Here is a 23320-nt window from a genome sequence, read left to right on the forward strand (position 1 = left end):
ATTTCATTCGCACATATTGGACATTCATACTTATCCGCAATTAATCCTACACTCATACACCATTCGAGCAATTCTTTTGGATTACACATAAACACAAAAAAATTTCGGATTTACTTTACATAGGACCATGGGATTCAAATATTAAGCAACACTGTTTCATAGAACATAGAATGAAGCTAATGCTATAAAGTACGGCAGATATTTTTACAAATTTACCCCCTTTTCCAATTAAAGAACTGTTATTCGTCCATAAATGTCACATGACATATCTCATGATCTCTCATTTCCCTCGCACAAAATAATGCGTAATCGGAACTGAGTACTTCTCACATTATTCCCAAAGTCCTAGGTAGTAACCTTTATCGCCTACCAAAATGTCGCCAAACTTCCTGTTACCATATTCCAAAGATTAGCCCCATTTTGTTTTCATGACGTAAAGGCTTTTTTTTTTTTTTTTTTTCTTTCACTCAACATTTTTTTCCAATAATCTGCTAGCCGAATTATGCTTATGCTAGAACTTTTATGGAACAAAAGTGCTTAATGCTGACGAAGATTAAGTGCAAAATTAGGAGAAAGTGCAGAACAGCAAACTGCTTGCCGCGTTTTTAAGAATTCCACATACACGGTATCCATGTACACGTCAACCTATTTTCACTTAAAAAAAATCCCAGAATTGCACAAATATGGCATTGCACACACTCTTGACTTTATCCATGTACACAGCTAAAGTCCTAGCTAGTAACCTTTATCGCCTCACCAAAATGTCGTCAAACTACCTGTTACCATATTCCAAAGATTAGCCCAAAATGGCATCCAAACAAAAACTAGCAGGTTGCTGTAGCAAGGTTGGTCACCAAAAAAATTGCTAAGTTACCATAATCCAAAGATTAACCCTCATTAAATTTGTCTATTATTTTTATGTTATTAATAAAATACTTTTTGGATTATAAATACATTAGAAACTGTACTTTTATTGTAAATGCTACATATTGAAACATTGGAGATTTATGGATTTATTATTATGCATGATGAAAACATTTGTACAGTCAAAAGTCGTTAATCCGGACTCGTCGGGACTTCGGCGATTCCGAATTATCGATTTTTCAGGATTATAGATCATCAGTTTAAATCTCGTAAGATGGCATGCAGAAATTCTAAAATTAAAAATATGAAACCGTAATTTATGAAATAAAGAACAATTATGATCTAAAGGGTATCAAAATTTGCAAAAAGAAAAAGCTTAATATTTATTTGTTTACTTTATTAAACATTTCTTTCAATGTAAGTTGTTTAAGTTTTGCTTCGTTTAATGTGATAATACGTTCTCTTTAATTCTATTAAACAGACATAATTTCTTGTTCAGTTACAAAATTCCGCTGTTCAAGTCCTATAATTGCTGTGTCAAGAACACCGACTAATTTGTCAATCGAAATTTTTTCGTTTTCAATAACCTCTGTCACTTTTCTTCGTTATCGGAAGCGAATTATAATGACGAGGAACTTGTTTTAAATCATATCAAAGACCGAGTATATCGAGATGAAATACTACATTTGGTAAGGAATTATAAGCCAAATAAAAACATCTGCGCTGAAGATAAAAATCAACTTCCAATTCATTACGCGCCCGTGAAATTGATAAACAGATTTCGGATTTCAAAACATACTTTCGCTTTAGATCCTTTACATATTAACAAATATATATCAGAAATTCTATTTGATATAATCGAAAGTTTAAGCTTACTTTTATAAAATTGCTCTTACAGTCTGCAAAAAATAGTAAGCCGGATCCAATTCGAAAATTAAGGAACAACGCAATCATCAACATTAACTGAAATAGATGATTAGATAATTTTAGCTTATACGTCCATTATACATAAAACGTGCACGCGAAAACATATTCTGCACTTGCGCACACTCTTATGCGCAGTCGTAAAAGGTCTTTGATGCTAAAGCAAGGTTTAAAGTTTAAAGAAATTAAACATTTAGCAGTAGTAGCAATAAAAGCTCCCTGAGATATGTTGTGCAGACATTGAAGACAATAAAAGATTTTGAACTTAACCAATTTATTAACAATATAATAAAGAATAAAAACACAGAAAATAAATGTCAACAATATTAGAGTCTTAGGGAATATATAATATAATCATCATTCATCAAACAATATTTTTACCTGGTCTCCAAAACACTGGCATTCTATACAAAAAAAAAAAATGTCCTAAACAGTAATTATGCGGCCTAAAAATAAAGCTGGCTACCCATTCAATAAGTCCATACATAATCAATGGTCAAGAAAAACACCTGAAAAATTTAAATGAAGTGCTTAAGAACTTCTTGAAAGCACTTAAGTTAAACAGGCCTAACCCTGTTTGCACAAGGAGTCGCCGCTCACGTATTTTTAATTCCGCCTTTATTGAAGAACATGGATGCCGCCCACGGCAGTCACTCACATGGTAGCCTCTGGAACCAAAGAACTTTATTCTGGAACCATCATCTCACAAACCGGAACCAAGGTACTTTAATCACCAGACTGCATGCATCCTTCTGAAGGGGCTGGAAACCGCTCACTCAAGTGCCGGGAAACCAGGAACTAGAAGGGTTGAGCCTATTCTATTCTATTCCTTTCACAAAAATGGCCTTGGCTACTAAGAGCCTTAATCCATTCAGTTTGCGTCATGCTATACAGCCGGTTAGTAGAAGAAATAGTGGTGTATGAACACCCGCACAGAGGCGAAAATTTACAGGATTTAATCCTGCAATTGTAGATGAAAAGGAGATAAGCAATTGGCATTAGAAGCTATTTAAAACGGCAATGATCTCAGATCTCGTGTAGTCAGGCGGCATAATGGTCAGGTCAGAAAAAGCAGTCCTACTATATCAGCATCCACTCCCTGAATGAGGGAGGAGCACTCAGAATTGTTAGCAGCAAGTGGAGAACCACGTTATGTGGATCAGCAAATCATAGAAGTTCTTTTTACAAAATTCTAATTTGACCAGAGTGGTCACATGACATGTACAATTAAATGAGTTCTTGAATAACAAAAAGTAAACTTGAATGAATGAATTCTTGGATAAATGGAAAAAATATATACACTATTTACATATTAAAAATCACCATCTTGGATTGTGATGTATAGTACGCGGTCGTTTGACCGTGTATTCAATGGTAGGGTCATAATCAATGATGTTCTGAATAGCCTGGTATTCACTATTCCTAATTTTTTCAAAGAAATTGTGGGATATAGTGAGAATGTGATCCATAAGATCAGGGATTTTAAGATCTTTTTGAATATCTTTATTCCTGACAAACCAGGGCGCGTTTGTAATTGATCGTAATATTTTGTTTTGCAAAATCCTGATCTTTTTTCTTTCATTCTTATTTCCGATAGCCCAAGCAGGGGCGGCATATGTTAGGATCGGTCGGATGAGAGAAGTATATAATACCTTTTTAGTGTGCAGATTAAGTTTAGAGTTTCGCCCAATAAGTGGATAAATAGCCATGTATGCATTGCTATGTAAGGGTTGAGCCATATAGACCATAGACCATCGCGTTTATAAGAGGTGTACGACTCGTGAGGGCCTTTACCAATCCATTTTTGTTTCCGTATGGGACAAAATCATCTGAAGTAAGATACCTGAATAATCAGGACTGAAGGAGTTCTCTATGGCTGTACTAAGCAGCTGTGGTACTATTTTTGTGTATATACTTTTCGATAGTAATCTTTTCTGTTTAGATATTTTTCTAGCGTATAGTTCATGAATTTTCACCTAATTTCTGCCCTACAATATTTTTTAGAACATTAAAAATAATTTCTATTTACATATTTGAATAATATTTTTCTACATCTTGTTTTTCTTTTCTGTATTTCTATATACAGAATATTTCACGATTTTATGTACATTTATTTTCCTGATAGTAGTTTTTCCTGATTATATGTAAAAATTTTCAAAATATATACAAGTTCATGAATTTTCACCTAATTTCTGCCCTACAATATTTTTTAAAACATTAAAAATAATTTCTGTTTACATATTTGAATAATAATAATTTTCTACTTCTTGTTTTTCTTTTCTGTATTTCTATATACAGAATATTTCACAATTTTATGTACATTTATTTTCCTGATGGTAGTTTTTCCTGATTATATGCAAAAATTTTCTAAAATATATACAAGTCCTTTGCGTTTTTAGGTTCCGCTGAGGGTCGAACCGTTGATCTTAGGATGCACAGTGGCAGGGGTTTATCCCGCTAGGCTACCGGTCGCTTGTTGAGTTTTCACCATTTGCTGTTGTGATGTATTGTTCTTGGCCGTTTAAAGGGCTGAGATACTGTGTAATCGTATTTTCCTATTTTTCTGAGGATGTCATAGTTGCTATTGTCCAATTTTTGAAAGAAGTTATGCGAGTGAATGAGGATTTCTCTATTTAGCTGGTTTATTTTTAGATCTCTGTGTAAGGTGGAATTCCGTACAAACCATGGTGCGTTTGTTATCATTCTTAGGGCTTTGTTTTGGATTTTTTGCAGGATCTCTCTGTTGCTCTTTGCTGCGCTTGCCCATGCTGGTACAGCGTATGATAGAATCGGGCAAATGCTTTGCAGGTAGAGGATTCTTTTGGTATTTATATTTAAAGGTGAATTTCTTCCAATAAGTGGATATATTGATTGTAGAGCTTTGAGTGCTTTTGTTCTCGTTTCTATTATATGGTTTTTAAAGGTTAATTTTTCGTCCAGGAGGACTCCTAAGTATTTTGTAGTAGCTTTCCGGGGGATATTGTTGTTTTCAAATTTTATATCTTGGTAAATATGCCTGGATTGTGTTCTTTTGAAGATGACTACTGTTGATTTGGTGGCATTTATTTTTATCTTCCATCCTTTGTACCAGGGAGCGAGTTGGTTTATTGCATTTTGTAATTTTTGGGTGGCGTAGTCTGGGTTCATGGAGCTGCAGATAATAGCTGTATCGTCTGCGTAACAGGCGATGAAGGCATCTTTTATTATTGGGATATCATTTGTATATAAATTATATAGTAGTGGGGAGAGATTCGAACCTTGTGGTAGGCCGCTGCTGATTTTCTTGAGGAGAGAAGTATGGGTTTTGATTTTTACTTGAAAGGATCTATTGTTTAGGAAACTATTTATTAGCACGATGCTCTTCAGAGGAAAGTTGTAATTTATAAGTTTGATAAGGAGGCCGTAATGCCAAACCTTATCAAAAGCTTTTTCTATATCGAGGAATAATGCTGCTGTTGTTTCATTTTTATTGAAAGATTCGCCTATTTTTTCTACGATTCTCGTTATTTGTTGAGTTGTGGAGAATTTTTTCCGGAATCCAAATTGATGCTCTTGTAGTAGATTTTTTTCTGTAATAAATTCTTCAAGCCTTTGGACGATGATACGTTCGAAGACTTTTCCTAGTGATGATAGTAATGAAATGGGTCTATAGTAGATGATAGTATAGAAATGGGTCTGTTGTTGACTTTCCTGGTTTACCTGGTTTCTTAATGACGGTTATTATGGCGTGCTTCCATTGTGCAGGGAAGTAATTTAATTTTAGACAGGCATTTATTATTTTAGTGAGATATACTATTGCTTTCCTTGGGAGTTCTTTTAATGCTTTGTTGGTGATATTGTCATGGCCTGCGGCTTTTCTTTTATTTAGATTTTTGATAATAGTCTTGATTTTTAGTGGAGTAATCGGTTGGATGGAGGCATCTGGGACAGTTGAGAGGATGTGCTGTACATGGTTTTCTATATTTATATCATTTGGGTTTGGGAAGTTGTTTATCCTGAATTGTTTTTCATAAGAATTTGCAAAAAGTTCTACTATTTCGTTCAAGTTGTGTGTGGTAGTATTACCATCAGATATTGGACCTATGGTTGTTTCAGTTGTTTTAAGTGATTTGGCAATTTTCCAGACTGAGTTGTCTGTGTGGGAGAGGCTTTGTAGGAAGATGTTCCAGGAGTTTTCTTTAAATTCTTTTATTAGTTTTCGCAGCTGCCTGTTGCTTCTGTTAAATTCCCATAGATCTCTTGGATCTTGCGTATTTTGAGCAATTTTCCTTAATCTATTTTTCTCTTTGATCTTGCTTTGGATGTTTTTTGGGAGTGTTGCGTTACTATTTTGGATGGGATGTTTACTATTGTCGAGGGTTAGTTGAATTTTTTGTGAGAAGTAATTTATTGCGTTTTCTATTTCTTCTTCATTTTGAGGGGAAATGGTTGGGTTGATGCTATTGTCTATTTCTTGCTTGAATTTTGACCAATTTTTTTTTGCATTTTAAAGGTGGTAACCCTTGTTGGAGGCCATGTAGGATGAATTTGATGGGGAGATGATCCGAATCTAATGCTGTGTCTACTTGCAGATAAGGTAGTTGACTAATTTTAGAGGTGATGATTATGTCTAGTACATCGTTGGAGTTTTGATGAATTTTGGAGTAGAAGGTTGGTTCTATTGGAGCAGTGATGATGATATTATTGTTGATGCTGTAGTTGTAAAGAATGATTCCGTCCAGGTTATTATTTTTGGAGCTCCAGGTGGTGTGTTTTGAGTTTAGGTCCCCCGCAATAATTGTGAGGAAACCTAAACTGGTAATTTTGTCGATGTCTTGAGTGCATAGGACTTTTCCTGGTGGTTTGTATACTGCGATCAGTAAGTAGTCTGTATTCCTGCTAGGAAGTATACAGGCGCATGCTTCTATACTGCTGAGGGTTGGTAAGTGAAATTTGGTGCTATTTAAGCTTCTTTTAATGATGATAGCTGTGCCGCCTGCACGGTTGTGAAGTCTGTCCACTCTATGGATATCAAAGTTAGGAATTTTGAAGGAATCTTCGGGTTTGAAATGCGTTTCATTTAGGAGAATAACATCCAGGTTATGTGTGTTGATGTAATCTTTTAGTTGTAGTGTTTGCCTTTTAATGCCATTGCTATTGAAGGATAAAAATTTAGCATAGTTGATATGCGGTCTATTTCTTTGGTTGATTTGTTGTCTGTGATTATTCATAATTTTTGGCGTGAAAAATCTTTACCGCTTCTAAGGCGATCTTTAATTTGTTAACTTGAGTATTTTTAAATTTGAGGTAAAGGTCATGTATTTTTTCGATGAATTCGACAAAATCATCGAAATCCTCGTCTTTATCTTGATTATATTCTTTTAATTGTGGATTTTTATATTGAGGGGGTTCTTTTGTGGCGGTTTCTTCTTTTTGATGGGTTGATTCTTTGAGTTGCGGCTGTCTGCTTCCATTATTTTTGGTTGATGCTGTAACGGCAGCGTAGGATAAAATGGTGTTGCCTGATTGGCTGGGAGTATTGCGATTTGCAGTGCTCCGGGATTTTGTATCAATTTTTTTCGTTTTCTATGGGTTTTTTAATATTTTCAGTTGCGTTGCCTGGCCTTTCAGGGCATTCGATCCTACATGCTGGGTGAGGTCCTTTGCATAATATACATTGTGCTTGTATTTCCTTTTTTAAACGTGCTGGGCAGTCAAAGGATTTGTGGCTTTCTAAGCATCTGACACAGCGAGGTTTGTTGTGACAAGCTTTTTGTGTATGCCCGTACCGCTGACAATTAAAACATTGTGTTGGGCCGGGTTTTGATTTGTAGCTGATTGCTCTTGTTTTCATGTCAAGTATATGCGTGATTCTATAGATTTGTTTGCCTTCTTCCGTTCGTGGCGTTTCCACGTAGAAGACGGGAAGAAGAGATGGGATGCCGTCACGCATGCGTGTTAGCTGCCTACATTTGAGTACAGGGATTCCCTGTGAAATAAGATCTTCTTTGATTTCATCTGGTGTAAAATACGTTTCTAATCCTTTCAGGATAACTAGTTGTTTTGTCTGAATTTAGTAAGTATGTGTGATAAGGGATTTTCTCCTTGTCAAATTTATTTTGAAGTTTTTTATAGTCATCTGCGGTGAAGACTTTTATTTTGAGATTGTCTCCCTCTTTTTTGCTCTCAATTTTGGTGATATTTAGGGTTTCTTTAATTTCTTTTCGTAGGTCTTTCCAATTTATATCTTCTTGTGTTATAATGAATGGGGGAATTTTCCCTGCATATTTATGAGGTTTTTTAAATGTATTTTCTTCCTCTTCAGTGATTTCGTCTTCCGTTTGTTGGTTTGCATTAGTGGCTCCATCTATTGATTCATCGAGGAGGTTATTGAATTTATTTGCAGTTACAATTTCTAATTCTGAATTGGTTTCGCTTTGATTTGAATTTGATCTTTTGTGTCTTTTTGATTTTGGGGCCTCTTTCCAATTTTCTTGTTTGGTGGGGGTACTATAAGGATAGTTATCTTTGTTGACGAGGGCTTTTAAATCGTTTTGATTGAACTGGTGGTTTAGGAGAATGTTAATTTCGTCAATTTCATCTAGTAGTATTTGATAAATTTTTTCCTCTTCTTCCGTTATTTGGGAATTAGCTTTTTTGTTTTCTAGTATGGTAATATTTTCTCTTAGTTCCTGGTGCCTTTCGAGGATGTTTTTTATTGAGCCTTTTGGCAAAGTATTGATGCTGTTTGGTGAGACATTTATGGGTATATCTTTGTCTGCGATGGGTGTGTTTAAGGCTGCATCGTGCAGTGCAATTTCGTCATCTATTGCTAGCATTTTTTGTCTGTGCTCTGAGTTGAGTCCTTCAGTTTTGCCTAAAATTTCATATTTTTGCGTTCTGATTTTAACTCGTTAATCCGTTCCATTCTCCATAGCGGGGAGTTAGGTATATTTTCTCCTTGCGCTTTTGTGCCTTGTCGCGTAAGCATGATGCTAAGAATCTGTCGGGGTACGCTTATCCTAATTTGGAATTACGTTATGCCGATGAGAGTCACTGTAATTACCAAAAGACAATACTTACGATGGGTAATGACGTTCTAGAAGTTCTAGATGGCCTGTCGTAAGATAAGCAAAATATGGCAATTCGAAAAATAAGAGCGCTTAAGAAATCCAACCTCGTCCCTTGGGGCTCAGCGGCTGAATGTGAATGATAATGGGTTGAGCCTTTGGAACTTTGCGGTTATACTGGCTTTCAGCAGGAAATTAAAGTCCTGCTCTTGCCAGTTCCTGATGTGATCCCATGTGGGGCCTGACAGAGTAGAAACCTGAAAGAAATTTTCTCTCGTGGAGGTAGAAGTGTGCTGGAGAGAGAAAAAGAGAAAAAGAAGCACTTTGCTCCTGTACTGCTACATCTTAGATGGAATCCGCCAAGCAGGGGCCGGAGAAAGAAACTTCGGATGACCTGTGTAGGATAGCCCGAATACTAACTGTTCATTCGTCGGAGCCAGTCACGTGGGAGGTCACCCTCCCAGAAACTGACCCCGATTGATGCTGCTTGAAAACCAAAAAACTGGAACTTAGAATTCTGAACTCAAGAGGTGGGTGGCAAATGGGCGGAGGTTTTTGTCTTCAGCCAGGATTTCGTAGATAAGAATGTCGACGCGAGATACTTATAGCAGAAGTAGGAATGACGTCATCTCACGGCAACCAATCAGCTATCGGCACGAATCGGCTTTTCAGATGATGTAACATCATGTTTCGTTTTTGCATCTCAATTAGGTTGAAACAGTCCGTTCTCAATGCAAACAGTGGCAGCAAGAAAAAGAAGTAGAAGTAACTACTATATTACATTAAAATAAGGACTAAACTAAATAAACATTTCAAGGAGGAGAGATGATGCAGTAAAAGGTTTAAAAATAAGCTATATTTTCCAACGAATGCCCCCCACATCATCATCTCCGACCTGAAATAAAAACCGAATGCCAGTATCTTTACAAAATTCAAAACAAGAACAAATAAATATCACAATTTCATTCAGAAATTTTTAAGAAAATTTTTCTTTGGGAAAATCTTATCCCATTATTCAAAAATTTTACCGTAGCAAGAAAGTCCAACATGTTACAGAACAATACAAAGACATATATATGATCACACACTCAATACATTTACCCAGGGCCCTGGTCACTCATACAACATTCTACACTATACAATTTTACATTTACCTAATATCCATCATAATATGACTTATAACATATTAGTTTCAAATAAACAAAACTCTTAATTTAAATACACACAAAAACAAATTTCATAAGAAAATTGTTCCACAAAATCTTATTAGGTTATGCTTAGTCAGCGGTTTTGTCATGGGATCAGCCAGATTATCTTTACTTGGGACATATTTTAAATCAAAAATTTCCCTATTCAATAGATCACGAATGAAAAATAGTTTCACATCTATATGTTTTGTCCTCGAGTTTTCAATGGGTGATTTTGTAAAACATATAGCAGCCATATTATCAGCAAACAATATTGGCCTCGAAACATAGTTACTTGCAATTTTAAACTGAATGCATTCATCCAAAATGTTTTTAAACATGTTTTTAAACCAAACTAATTCTTTTGCTGATTCAGTCATGGAGATAAATTCAGCCTCCATAGTAGACAAACTCACTCCTCTTTCTTTAAATGTACGCCAAGATACAGGTGATTCTCCCAACAAAGCTATTTGTCCACCAATAGACACCATATCATCCCTGCTTGAAGCAAAATCCGAATCTGAATATATATTGAGCTTCAGTTCCTTGCATACCAGCTTGAGTTTGTGCTGTCTGGTATTGGAAACGTACCCTAAAAGTTTAAGTAATCCTTCCCAGTGAAACTTACCAGGATTGCTTTGGAACTGAGAAAATATATTAACAGCATAAGCTATATCCGGACGAGTACGATTGCAAAGAAACGAGAGACATCCCAAAACATTTCTATAAGGATAATTCATCATTTCAATCGTTTCTTCTTGTGTACTGGGACTTTGAGACTTTGATTATTTCTAACCTTTAACTATTGGAAGGGAAGTAATTTGTATTTTAAAAGACTTAAATCGATCAACTATGTCTTCTATATATAATTGCTGATGAATTAAAACACCATTTTTCTCATATTCAAACTCCACACCCAGTAGCTTTCTTGTTTTACCTAAAATTTTCAAATCAAAATGTGAACTCAGGTATTTTAATATCCTTTTGGCCTGAACTTCACTTTTCCCAAACACAACTATATCATCAACATAAACCAACAGAATGACAAAATCTTTAAAACGATAGACACAATTACACCACTCAAACTTGATAAACCCTAGGTTACATAGTGTTCTATCCAACTCGTAGTACCATAATCGGCCACTCTGATGCAAACCATACAAGGCTCTATCTAAGCAACACACAAAAGTTTCTTTATCTCGCTCCACGAAACCCTGAGGTTGGGACATGTAAATTTCCTCTGATAAAGGAGCATAGAGATAGGCACTTTTCACGTCACATTGTATATTTGCCCATCCAAGGTGTGCAACTAAAAGGGAGAAAAAGAGCCTTATTACTGAAAAATTGACTACAGGAGAGTAGGTTTCATCATAGGTATCGTATTTAATTTGCCGATAACCCTGAGCCACTAAACGAGCTTTAAAACGAACAATGTTTCCAAATTCGTCACGTTTAATGTTGAAAATCTACCTGCAACCTAGTGGAGTCTTGTCTTTAGGAAGTGGAACGAGATGCCATACCTTATGCTTTCGCATGTTGGCCATTTCCTCTTCCATTGCCTCTATCCATTTAAGCTTTTCTGCAGATTTCATTGCCTGGTTATAAGTGTTTGGAATTGAAACATCTAGTCAGCTATCTCTGGTATACGACATTGAAGAAGTACCAGTTGGGTCGATTTCACCACTATAAGTATTGCTTCCCTTGAAATCAAACAAGGTAGGATCATACTGAATATTATGTTCAGTGCAATACCTTTCTACATCATTTGGTGATCGTAGTCTTTGATTAGACCCCTCTCAAAATAATACACATCCGTACAAGTGCCGTCTGGCCTTGGAACAGGTTTACGAAGCCAAGTTACTTGTCTCAATGTAGATTGAGTATCAGTGCCAATTGTAGAAGAAGGTACATTGGTATCGGTTCTTTCCTCTATTTCAGGAAAATAGCCAACTGGAGTGTCAGTAGATTGGAACTCTACCTTTTCTTCAGATTCCAAATCAAGAAGGGTGCCCAGTGCAGCTCCACTGCCACTTTTCTGCATTCCATTTGACTCTTTAAAAGTAGCATTTAGGGTTTCTACTACCTTTTGCTCATTTTCCAACCAAATCTTGTACCCTTTTGTTCGTACAGTGTACCCAATCAATCGGCCCTTCGTTGCCTTTGGATCAAGTTTAGAATTTCTTTTAGCCTTTGGAATTCCCACATAGGCAATTGTTCCAAATGCCTTAAGATGACGTACTGATGGTTTCCGCTTAGTGTATAATTCGAATGGGGTTCTATCTTGGCCCTTATGACAAATTCTATTAAATGAATATGCAAAATACGTTACTGCATCTGACCAAAATTCGGAACTCATTCCACTATCGTGTAAGATTGCACGTACATTATTGAGAGCTGTCTGATTAAATCTCTCACAAACTCCATTCTGTTCTGGAGTGTAGACATCTGTAAATTCGTGCTTTACACCATTTTTATTACAATATGACCTGAATTGATCATTATCATATTCTCGCCCATTGTCAGTCCTAAAGTATTTCAATCTAAGGTTCAAAGATCTTTCCATACGTGCTATATGCCTTTCAAATACTTCAAACACCTGACTTTTCTCCACAATGGGGTATACTACCACATAACGAGAATATTCGTCAATAAAGGAAACGAAATAACGTTCACCATTCCTACCTGGAATGTTAATAGGTCCCCATACATCAGAGAAAATTCAAGCGGTCTCTTTACTTGAATACCTTCTAAAGGTCTATAGGAGATTCGTCTTTGCTTATTGATTTGGCAATGTTCACAAAACAAATTAGGTGAGTGCTTTAACACAGGAAGACCTCGAATTGAATGTCTCTTACTAGTCCCTGACAATAGTATCATAATTTATATGACCAAACCGACCATGCCATAATTCACTATTATTATGCTGAACTGTGGATGCCTCAAATTTCACAGATTTGCCCCCCTTTTTGATTATTTTCGGGAACACATGATAGTTACTTCCTATCAACTTAGCCTTGTACAAAGTTGAATTCTCATCATCAGTAACTTTAATTTGCCCATTTTACCATAAAAATCTTGCTCCATTGATATCCACCCTAGGTCCAGATATTAAATTTCGTCTCAGTTCAGGTGAATATAACACATCTTTAAGCAAAATAACCGTATCCCTAAATTTCATTTTAACAGTACCCTTCCCATGAATTGGAAAAGTTACCCCATCAATAGCTACTAGCATATTCTCATTTTTCACAGGAGAAAAGGTATCAAACAATTCACGATTTTTACAAAAATGATGAGATGCAGCCGTATCAAAAATCCAACTATCATCATTTTCTTCCAAATTGTTAACATTGGCTTGAGCTATAAAATGGGACTGTGCATGGGAAATATTTTTACTCTTACTCAACTTGGGTTTATTCTTACACTTAGAAGATGTTTTATTACTACTAGATACAGCTGAGGAAACAGAAGAAGCAGGTGAGGGTGATCTGGAAAAATTACCTCTCATTCTACAGTATTTTTGAATATGACCTGGACCACCACATTTATAACACTTGAGCCCTTTAATCTGCTTAAATTTGGGTTCACAGTGAGTACTTTGAACTTCTATAGTCTTATTGGAGTTTTCCCTATCTATCTCTCTTAAATTAAGACGCGTTTCCTCTGCTAGAATTTCAAGTTCAACATTTTTAAAAATGAACTTTTCATCTGGCCACCTCAAAAATTCTGAACTACTTGATCAAATTTATCTGGACGGAACCTAAGAAACTGGAAACATATATATACGTCTCTTACAGCCTGATTAATATCAGCTAACTGTTCAGTTACGCGTTTTAATCTAGAAGAAAAGAAACTAATACTTTCATTTGGCTTAATTTTGCAATTTAAGAACTCTGAAAACAGGGACATATGTCTTGACTGATAATCTGGCTGGAAATATTTGGCAAGCGTATTCCATGCCACTACCGGGTCATTAATTTCACATATCAAATTTCTATATTCAGGGCTTACATTCATATAAAATTAACGATAATGCCAATCGACTTCTATTTTGATAGTCGGGCAATAATTTCTTTTGCAATACCCTTAACATCATCCAAATCAGGGACATTTTTCAATACCTTTGACCAAAAGCCATGCATTTTTTTTTCATTCAAGACAAACTTCATATCTTTGGACCATGTAAAATAATTACATGCATCAAGTTTAGCAATATTATGCATGACACTAACATTAGCCATATTTGAATTTTAACAAAAACCACCCCCCCAATCTCTTAAGTCCTAAATTAACTTTAAACTTCAAACCTTATCAGGAGCTGGTGGCCCCATAACCAAAATGATGCTAAAGCAAAGTTTAAGGTTTAAAGAAATTAAACATTTAGCAGTAGTAGCAATGAAAGCTCCCTGAGATATGTTGTGCAGACATTGAAGACAATAAAAGATTTTGAACTTAACCAATTTATTAACAATATAATAAAGAATAAAAACACAAAAATAAATAATGTCAACAATATTAGAGTATTAGGAAAAATATAATATGATCATCATTCATCAAATATTTTTACCTGGTCTTAAAAACACTGGCATTCTATACAAACAAAAAATGTCCTAAACAGTGACTATGCTGCCTAAAAATAAAGCTGGCTACCCATTCAATAAGTCCATAATCAATGGTCAAGAAAAACACCTGAAAATTTAAATGAAGTTCTTGAAAACACTTAAAACCGGCCTAACTCCGTTTGCACAAGGAATCACCATTCACGTATTTTTAATTCCGCCTTCATTGAAGAACATGGATGCCACCCACGGTAGTCACTCGAATGGTAGCCTCTGGAACCAAAGAACTTTATTCTGGAACCATCATCTCGCAAACCGGAATCAAGGCATTTTTATTCACCGGACTGCATGCATCCTTTTGAAGAGGCTGGAAACCGCTCACTCACTTGCCGGGAAACCAGGAACTAGAAGGGTTGAGCCAGAGCGACGCGAGATACTTATAGCAGAAGTAGGAATGACGTCATCTCACGGCAACCAATCAGCTATCGGCACGAATCGGCTTTTCAGATGACGTAACATCATGTTTCGTTTTTGCATCTCAATTAGGTTGAAACAGTCCGTTCTCGATGCAAACAGTGGCAGCAAGAAAAGAAGTAGAAGTAACTACTATATTACATTAAAATAAGGACTAAACTAAATAAACATTTCAAGGAGGAGAGATGATGCAGTAAAAGGTTTAAAAATAAGCTATATTTTCCAACAGCTTATACCTTCCATTATACATTAAATGCGAACGCGAAAACGTAATCTGCGCTTGCGCAGACGCATATGTGCAGTCGTAAAGCATATGTGTCTGCGCAAGCGCAGATTACTTTTTCGCAGTCTTGCGCTCACGCGTAAGCACGTATGCGCATGCGTCAACGTGACGCATGCACAGATAGATTTTAGTTTTGAGGTCCGAATTAACGACTTTTGACTGTATATGTTTAATATTATATTTATGTAAATATTTGCAGAAGGTTAAGCTGTTGTTGGTGGGAAAATGTTGGATTTCATATGACATGAAGTTTATAATTTATAAATGTTTTCATATAATTTTATTTAGTTAATTTTTTTTAAAAGTTTTGTTTCTTGCATGAGGCAGTCGAAAGTTGTGGAATATTTAAAGCTTTGAACGAAAGTTGTTTAGTGTGTTGAATTCCACGACGATAATAACTTGAATATTTTAGTTAGTTTTATGATGCTGAATACGCATAATTTGCTATTCTGTTTACTTTTAAAACTGACTTTGCAGTGCTCTCATCTGATAAGTGTGTACATTTATTTACTCAATAATTATTTACAAGAATTGTCCATTCTACTATTTTATGATGAATTACATATATATAGGACTATGCTTTTGCTTGCAAAGCTGTTGGACTTTGTTTTACTCATATAGTATTTTATCACCTCATTTTACTATTCTGTTTACATAAAATAATGGCGTTTTACTACTGCAAAAGTAAGTTACTATTCTGTTGACGTTTAAAAATCACATTTTAGTGCTTTCATTGCCGCCTAAAAAATTCGCCAAATTTTGAAGGCCAAAATAGTTTGGGGCCAACTTACCCCGCTTATGGAATTTTAGCCATAAATATATATCAACAACTTCTAAACCATCGCACCTCTCTATCTGTATGTAAATATATGACTTACTAGATGTGTATATGTGTATGTATGAATACAAAAAGGAACATTGCCAAAAAGTTTATTTGAAGTTACTTCTAATTCATATAACGATCATGCAATTGGCAGCAACTGTAGTCATCAGTTCTTTGTAAATTATTATGGATATGTAATAATCAGTTGAAAAATAATTGATGAGCATTTGAGTACTAAAGAGTGTACAAATTTTGTTTTTGGGTTAATTCATAATTATATCATATGTATGATCTACATAATATAACATGACTAATAAATAATAAGAAATGCAACAGCTGTGCATTTATAACATTTGATTACTTAAAGCAGAGCATAACTGATTATCACCTTCATCTGTGTTTACATAATGAATTGTACTTTCCAATTATGTGCACGGGCCTACTAGTGGCCGAAGCGTCGTTGAACATTGGTAGTTCTGTCTGAGGTTAGAATGCCGCTACATGGGCGTTTTCTTGGTTTTCCTCATTTGTAACTGGTATATGAGCCAGTTTTAAAAAATCTTCTACTCCTGTTAGGGATCCCTCCTGTTAGGCAGATATTCCTCGAGGCTTTGCTGTAAACATATAAAACAAACTCATGATGTGCACCTCCTAATTTCTAGAGTTGGTATAATTAATGTGGTTAAGGTATATTACCGTGTGTTCTGTGGGACAGTAAACAACTCGCACATGTTTGATTGTTCATGTATTCATATGCTTTATTTAATCTTTATTTTGCTAAATAGTATCTGCTGACTGGGAGGATGTAAATATCAGCCATATAGATTTTTTGTCAGAAGGTCTTTTTTTTTTTTTTTTTTTTTTTTTGCCTGTTTGTTTATATTTAGAAACAGAGCAGTAATTATGAGCCATAAAGTTGGTCAAGAAAATGCTTTTACCAGGTCACAAATTTTACAGTGAGCCATCAAATTTTCATTGGACTGCAGACATCAGAAAATACACATAAGTAATGTCTGATAAATAGATTTATCCAGCACACATTTTAAACTAGTCTTAGTATATACAGAGTTTGGCTTTTACTGATGTAATTGATTGCTATAACCAGAAGTGTTTTCATAACTAACAAAAGTTTAAAATGAAAAGAGTGCGAGCTATGCAAAAAAACACGAAAAAGCAAACATCACTTTCACCAGTCTGAGCGATAACTGATTCTTGTTTGGCTTTCAGCCTGTTTACCAAGTAAAGATGATAACCCGATTTCACGAAGAACGATTCTCAGAACTGTTCCTCCAAACGTTTTGTTCCGGCAGCAAATATCGTATGTGATAACAGCATAAGGAAGATCGGTTGATCGATACAAAAATGTGATCTGGACTTTCAACTTGACTGATCTGCCTAAGAATATTAAGGCAGGATACATAAATTGTCCTGTAAGACCTTATATTCCCAATCCTATGCGATGCTTCCAATGCCAGCACTTCAGCCATTCTAAGATGTCTTCTCGTGGCAGCCTCACATTCACCCAACGTGCACAGATTGGTCACCATTGAGAAAATTGTACCGCTGCACCTTTATGTATAAATTGCAAGTGGAAATGATGCAAAAGCAAAGTTTAAAGTTGTAAAATAAAACTTTTAGCAAAAGTAGCAATAGAAGCTCCCTAAGGTTATGTACTGTGCAGACATTGAAGACAAAAGTTTTAAACTTAACCAATTTATTAACAATATATAAAAATTAAAACACAATGAATAAATTTAATCAATATCAGAAACTTAAAGAGTATAGCATAATCATTATAAAAAATTACTCTTAGTTGATAATTCATTAACTCCAAGGGTTTTCCTTTAAAGAATGTTACACTATTAAAGAATATTTTACCTGATCTCCAAATACTGGCATTCAATACGCGAAAAACATATCACTGAACAGAAATTGGGCAGTTATAATGAAATTCACTACACAATCAATAAGTCCTTGCTTCGTGGTCAGGAAGGGACCTGAAAAATTTAACTAAATCCTTGAGAGCACTTAAACCGCGAAAACGCCGCTCACTGTAGTTACACACAAGAAATCACAGCTTGAGAAAACATCGCCGCTAATTCGGGAAAAACACTTGTGTTGAGGATGCCGCCTTCATGAAGACAGGATGCCGGCCACGGCAGTTGCTCACATCGTAGCCTCTTTTGAGAATCCAGGAAAAGTCATCTTGTAGACTGGAACCACGGCACTTATCACTGGACGGAACGCATCTCATTATCGTCTTCCAATGGGGGCTGGAATGGCACACCAAGGAGCAAAGAAACAGGAACTAGAAGGAATAACCCAGAGCGACGCGAGATACTTATATCTGAAGTAGACATGACGTCATCTCACGGCAACCAATCAGCTATTGGCACGACTCAGCTTTCCAGATGACGTAATTTCAAGTTTCGTTTTTGCATCTTAATTAGGCTGGAACAGTCCGTTCTTAATACCAACAGTGGCAGTGAAAAATGAAGTAGAAGTAACTACTATATCCCTTTAAAATAAGAACTAAGCCTTATGTAAAAGTTAGAAATATTTCAAGGAGGAGAGATGATGCAGAAAAAAAGGGTTACAATAGGTCATATTTTCCAACAGGAAACACCCAGCATTTTCTCGTTTGTGTCCAAAATGGAAGTCAAAAAAAGAAGTGCAGACTGCAAAAGTTACTACACATACGCTGAAGCCAGAAGATTAGTCCAAAGCACACAGGTTCGACCAAATACATTTTACGCCAATGCTCTTAAAACATCTCGTATAGTTGCGACCTAAACTTCGGTTGGTATGCAGACTCCACCAAACAAAACTCAACAGATTACAAGTAACAAGAAAAAAAAGAAAATGCAACCCATATAGTACAAAAAAATTTCATTTTGAATTTCATCAGGGAGCCCACCCAGTAGAACAGGAAATATGGCACTGTCCCCTTTCCTCCCCCTTTTTTTTACGACTGGTGTACATTAATTTTAAACAGTTTCGAATTGTTCACCTAAAGTTGCAGAGAATAATATGAGCTTTTGAAAGAAAATCAGATTAATGAGTTATTGGTTTGAAAGTAATGCATAATTTGCTAAAAATTAAAAAAAGTGCTATTTTAACAAATAATTCTAAACTAATTAAATAAAATTAAATGAAATACTGACAGCTTGATGCCTCTTATTTTTTTTCTAAAAGCGCACTTCAAAGCAAAACAAAAATCTAAAAATATTTTTTCTACTTTTAATTATTTTAATTTATAAACTTTATGGTGTCTGAATGATATATCTTGAGATTTTATTTAAAAAAAAAAAAAAAAAAAAAAAACAGAGTTTGAAGCAAGCCCTGTAAGAGAACTTGGTCTTGCTAATTTGTATCGTCCCCCTCCCTTCAGGATTTCTGGACGAAAAAACCTCATGAATTTTTCGATTGAAAATCCAATTCTTTATAACAATAAGTTTAATAAAATTTTAATAAACTTTTGCTGTTTCTAATGTTTTTGGATGAAAAAGTTAAGTGATGTGTGCATTATATTTTGTTGCTTGTTTTCTTAAATATGTAACATTTGTTTGCCTGAGTGATTATTTTTAAAGTAAAAAGAATGTGTATTTATTTTACAGCAACTGGATATTTTATCTCCATTTCAGTTGTATTTTAATCCAGATTTAATTATAAAAAATTACCAGGTATGTTTTTGCTAATCATCTACCATAATATTTTTTCATATTTTATATGCATGCATAATTTTTTTAAAAAAATTTTATATATTACGTAGCTACATATAATGTTATGGCAAATAATTTAAAAATACGTTTAAATAAATTTTGTGTTTGATGATTTAATTACAATTTGATGGAGAAAATTGCTTAAAAGAATATTGAAGTATTTATCCTTTTAATTATAATGAAATTATTCAGAAATATGCTAGATATTCTTCAGTAAGAAATAAAATGGGTTAGTCTATATTTTAAGGTATCCCTTGAATTATCGCCATGTTTTTTTTTTCATTTATGATAACCCGAGTTGTTGAATGTTATGGAAACTCTATTATGACATGAGTCATTCTGTGATTGCAGTGTATTTGACTGATGGGAAAATATTTGTGAAGGCTTATTTATGTGTTGGCTGTTGGTTAGGAAGTACGTTGCTTATTTTGTGCTTTACACCATAAAATGTCTGCTGGTGGTGTGATTAACCTGAAGTTTCTGTATACTTTAAGCGATTGGAAAGAAAGCATTGATTGACTAGTGTGTAAATTAAAATTTAAATAGCTTCTTTCACCTCTCGGTAAATTACATTGTGAGATTCAACCCGCGAGCACGCACGCTCATATGAGTTACACGAGCATGCGCACTGGGTCCAAAAGACCCAGTTCTTGTTTTTTGAAGAAAATGTAAATATTCAGAAAAAAAGTGACATTTATGTCAGTAATAAATTTTATGATAAAATTTTAAAAAATATGTAAGTTAAATTTTTTAATTTCTTCAAGTGCTTTCATGAAACAAAATTTCTTAAAGGAACAGAAAATCTAATTATTTATAAGCACAGGGGTTTTCTTTATTAGCACAATAGACACAGATGAAAGTACAACAACAAATGGGAGCAGCACATTGAAGAAAGTGTTTCCATGTGTACCAAATGCAAATACTTTTCACATTCTGCAAAAAAGTGTTTTTTTTTTTTTTTTTTTTTTTTATTTTTTGCTGGACAAACAATGCATTTTTTTTCTTTTCTTTTTTGCATCCGATAATTTTTCCCTCCAAAAAATTTGTCTTTTTCACTCTCGTTTTCAGAATCTATATCACTGTCTGAATCAGAATCGTATGAATTAAAAATTCATGATCACTTCCATCCTCATTTTCTCCAATACATTCTTCACCAGTTAATACCTCTGATAACTTTTGCAACCTTTCTTCGTTGTATAGTAAATAACGTGACATTTTTGCCACTTTCTATACTATCACAAATCAACTATGAAATAGTAACACGAATAGGCTCGCTGGGTCTAAAAGGTCCGATCACATCAAAATAAGGACTCCGCATAAAGTCCAAACGGAAAAACTTCGGAAACATAAAGAAGTCGATCTAAGACACGACTACACTGGACCTCAACAACTTGCGTGAAATACGCGCTTTGAGAAAGGTTTGTTTAATCGTGCGGGCACGCTCGCGTGTTAAGGATTTGGAAACTGGAGCTTACATCAACACTATGAAAGGTATGTGGGGTGTAATAAAAAAGGGATTTTCGAAAGAAATGCCATCAACAGTCCGGCAGTACATTGAATATTTTTCATTTTACTTTTGTGAATTTATGTGGTGATGGCAGTATACAGATTCTACACTCATGTCCATAAATTAAGGTAATGCAAAATCAGGCAAAGGAAGAGTTAGAAGCAAAATAAATTTGACTTATTTGTAAAGCTTATTCATTAAACAAAAGGTAAAGAGCAAAAAAAGATACTATATGTTTGATATTATTAAAAAATTAGCAATTTTTTCTCCCTGGAGCAAATTACAAAAAAAAAAAAAAAAAAAAAAAAAAAAAAAAAAAAACCTATTTACAAAAAACCAATATTACATTTTTGGTATGATTGTTAATACATTGTATGTCTCCCAGATGATGCAATACAGTCCGTACAACGCCTAAGCATGCTGAGTATCAAATTATCGATCTGATCTTGGGGATATTACATCACTCAAAAAGCAATGCTCTCCGAAGTTCCGGTAAACATGTAGGAGGAGATTGACGGGCTGCAACTCGTTGGCCAAGCATGTCCCACACGTGCTCTACTGGATTCAAGTCCGGTGAGAATGCTGGCCAGTCCATGCGGGTGATATCCTCAGATTGAAGGCATTCCCTTACGATGTTTGCATGGTGAGGACGGCCGTTGTCATCCATAAACACAAATTGTGCGCCTATGGTGCCCCGAAACAAATGTACATGTTGTTCCAGAATGACATCCCGATAGATTTGGCTTGTCATGGTTCCAATTTGAACATGCAGGTCAGTTTTGGAACCCAGAATAATTCCACCCCAAACGAGCACTCCTGCACCACCGTAACAGTGTCGTTCAATGATGTTTTCTTGGTGGTAACGGGTACCTGGAGCTCTCCATATGAAAGTCCGGCGAGAATCAGACTGCAAGCATAACCTGGACTCGTCGGAAAACATCACACAAGCCCACTGTTGCGGTGTCCACAATGCATGCTCTCTACTCCAGGCTAACCGCAGGCGACAGTGAGTTGCAGTAAGTGGAACGCATCTAAGTGGTCTACGAGCATATAGACCAATCTGCCCTGAGCGTCTGTACACAGTCTGCCTTGAAATTGTCGTACCAGTGGCTGAAGAGAGCTGACGAGACTGGTCTGAGGCTGTGCTCCACCTGTTTCTTTTGGCAGTAACTGCCAAATAGCGGTCCTCATTCGGCGTTGTAACTCTGGGACGACCTGTGCTGTAATGTCTACTCACATTCCCATCATCTTGGAATCGTTGCCAAAGCCTGGAGATGACACTATGGGCAATTCCAAGTTCGTCTGATACTTCCAGTTGGGTACGCCCACATTCCAGATGGCTGATAATTCTACCACGTAAAAAACCATCCAAATGTGTCTTTTGTGTCATAACTAATCGGTTATTGCATTGAAATGCTTATAAAGCGCTTGTGAACAATTTTACTTCTTTGCTTGTATTCCTTATATATCACTCTCTTACACTCTCGTAATTATGATGTACCATCGGTGTCATCTGGTTACTTCCTGAAATTTGCTTAGGATTCTTGAAGAATTATCCTTAATTTATGGACATGTGTGTAGTTTAGATAATTTTAAATAGTTTTTGTATGTTGTTAAGGAATTCTGTGTTTCTGACATATTGAAGAAACAGAAATTTTTAAATAAGTTGATATTTCCTTTTTGTATTGCATAGAGTACATAACATGCATTTCCATTTTTATGTTATTTCCTTGTATGATTTAAAATGCAGTTTATTGAGATTATATATTTTTTGTTTTAATTATGTTTTGGACGCCATTTTACTGAAGAGGGTATTGGATGTAAACAGAAATGGCACCAAGAAATCCCCAATTTTCGCCAAGGGGTAACCTGAAATATATTTTTATCATAAAATGATGCAATAGAGATCAAAAGAATTATACTGTAAA

The 23320-nt window shown here is 35.3% G+C and overlaps 1 protein-coding gene across 2 annotated transcripts in view; it reads left to right on the plus strand.

Moving 5' to 3' along the window:
- The window catches only part of Der-2 (Derlin 2), a 54517-nt gene that overhangs the window by 9159 nt on the left and 22038 nt on the right, over window positions 1-23320 (plus strand). Inside the window, exon 2 of one of the 2 annotated variants that reach the window (XM_085815880.1) lies at window positions 19781-19846. The exons of the other annotated variant lie outside the window; for it this stretch is intronic. Coding sequence (XP_085672006.1) covers window positions 19781-19846 — 66 coding nt within the window. The remainder of the gene's footprint in view (window positions 1-19780; window positions 19847-23320) is intronic. 2 annotated transcript variants of the gene reach the window in all.

Source organism: Stegodyphus dumicola, chromosome 4, assembly GCF_044657685.1.
Source record: "Stegodyphus dumicola isolate Sdum_Otavi_A_Nest chromosome 4, ASM4465768v1".
NCBI classification, from domain to species: domain Eukaryota; kingdom Metazoa; phylum Arthropoda; class Arachnida; order Araneae; family Eresidae; genus Stegodyphus; species Stegodyphus dumicola.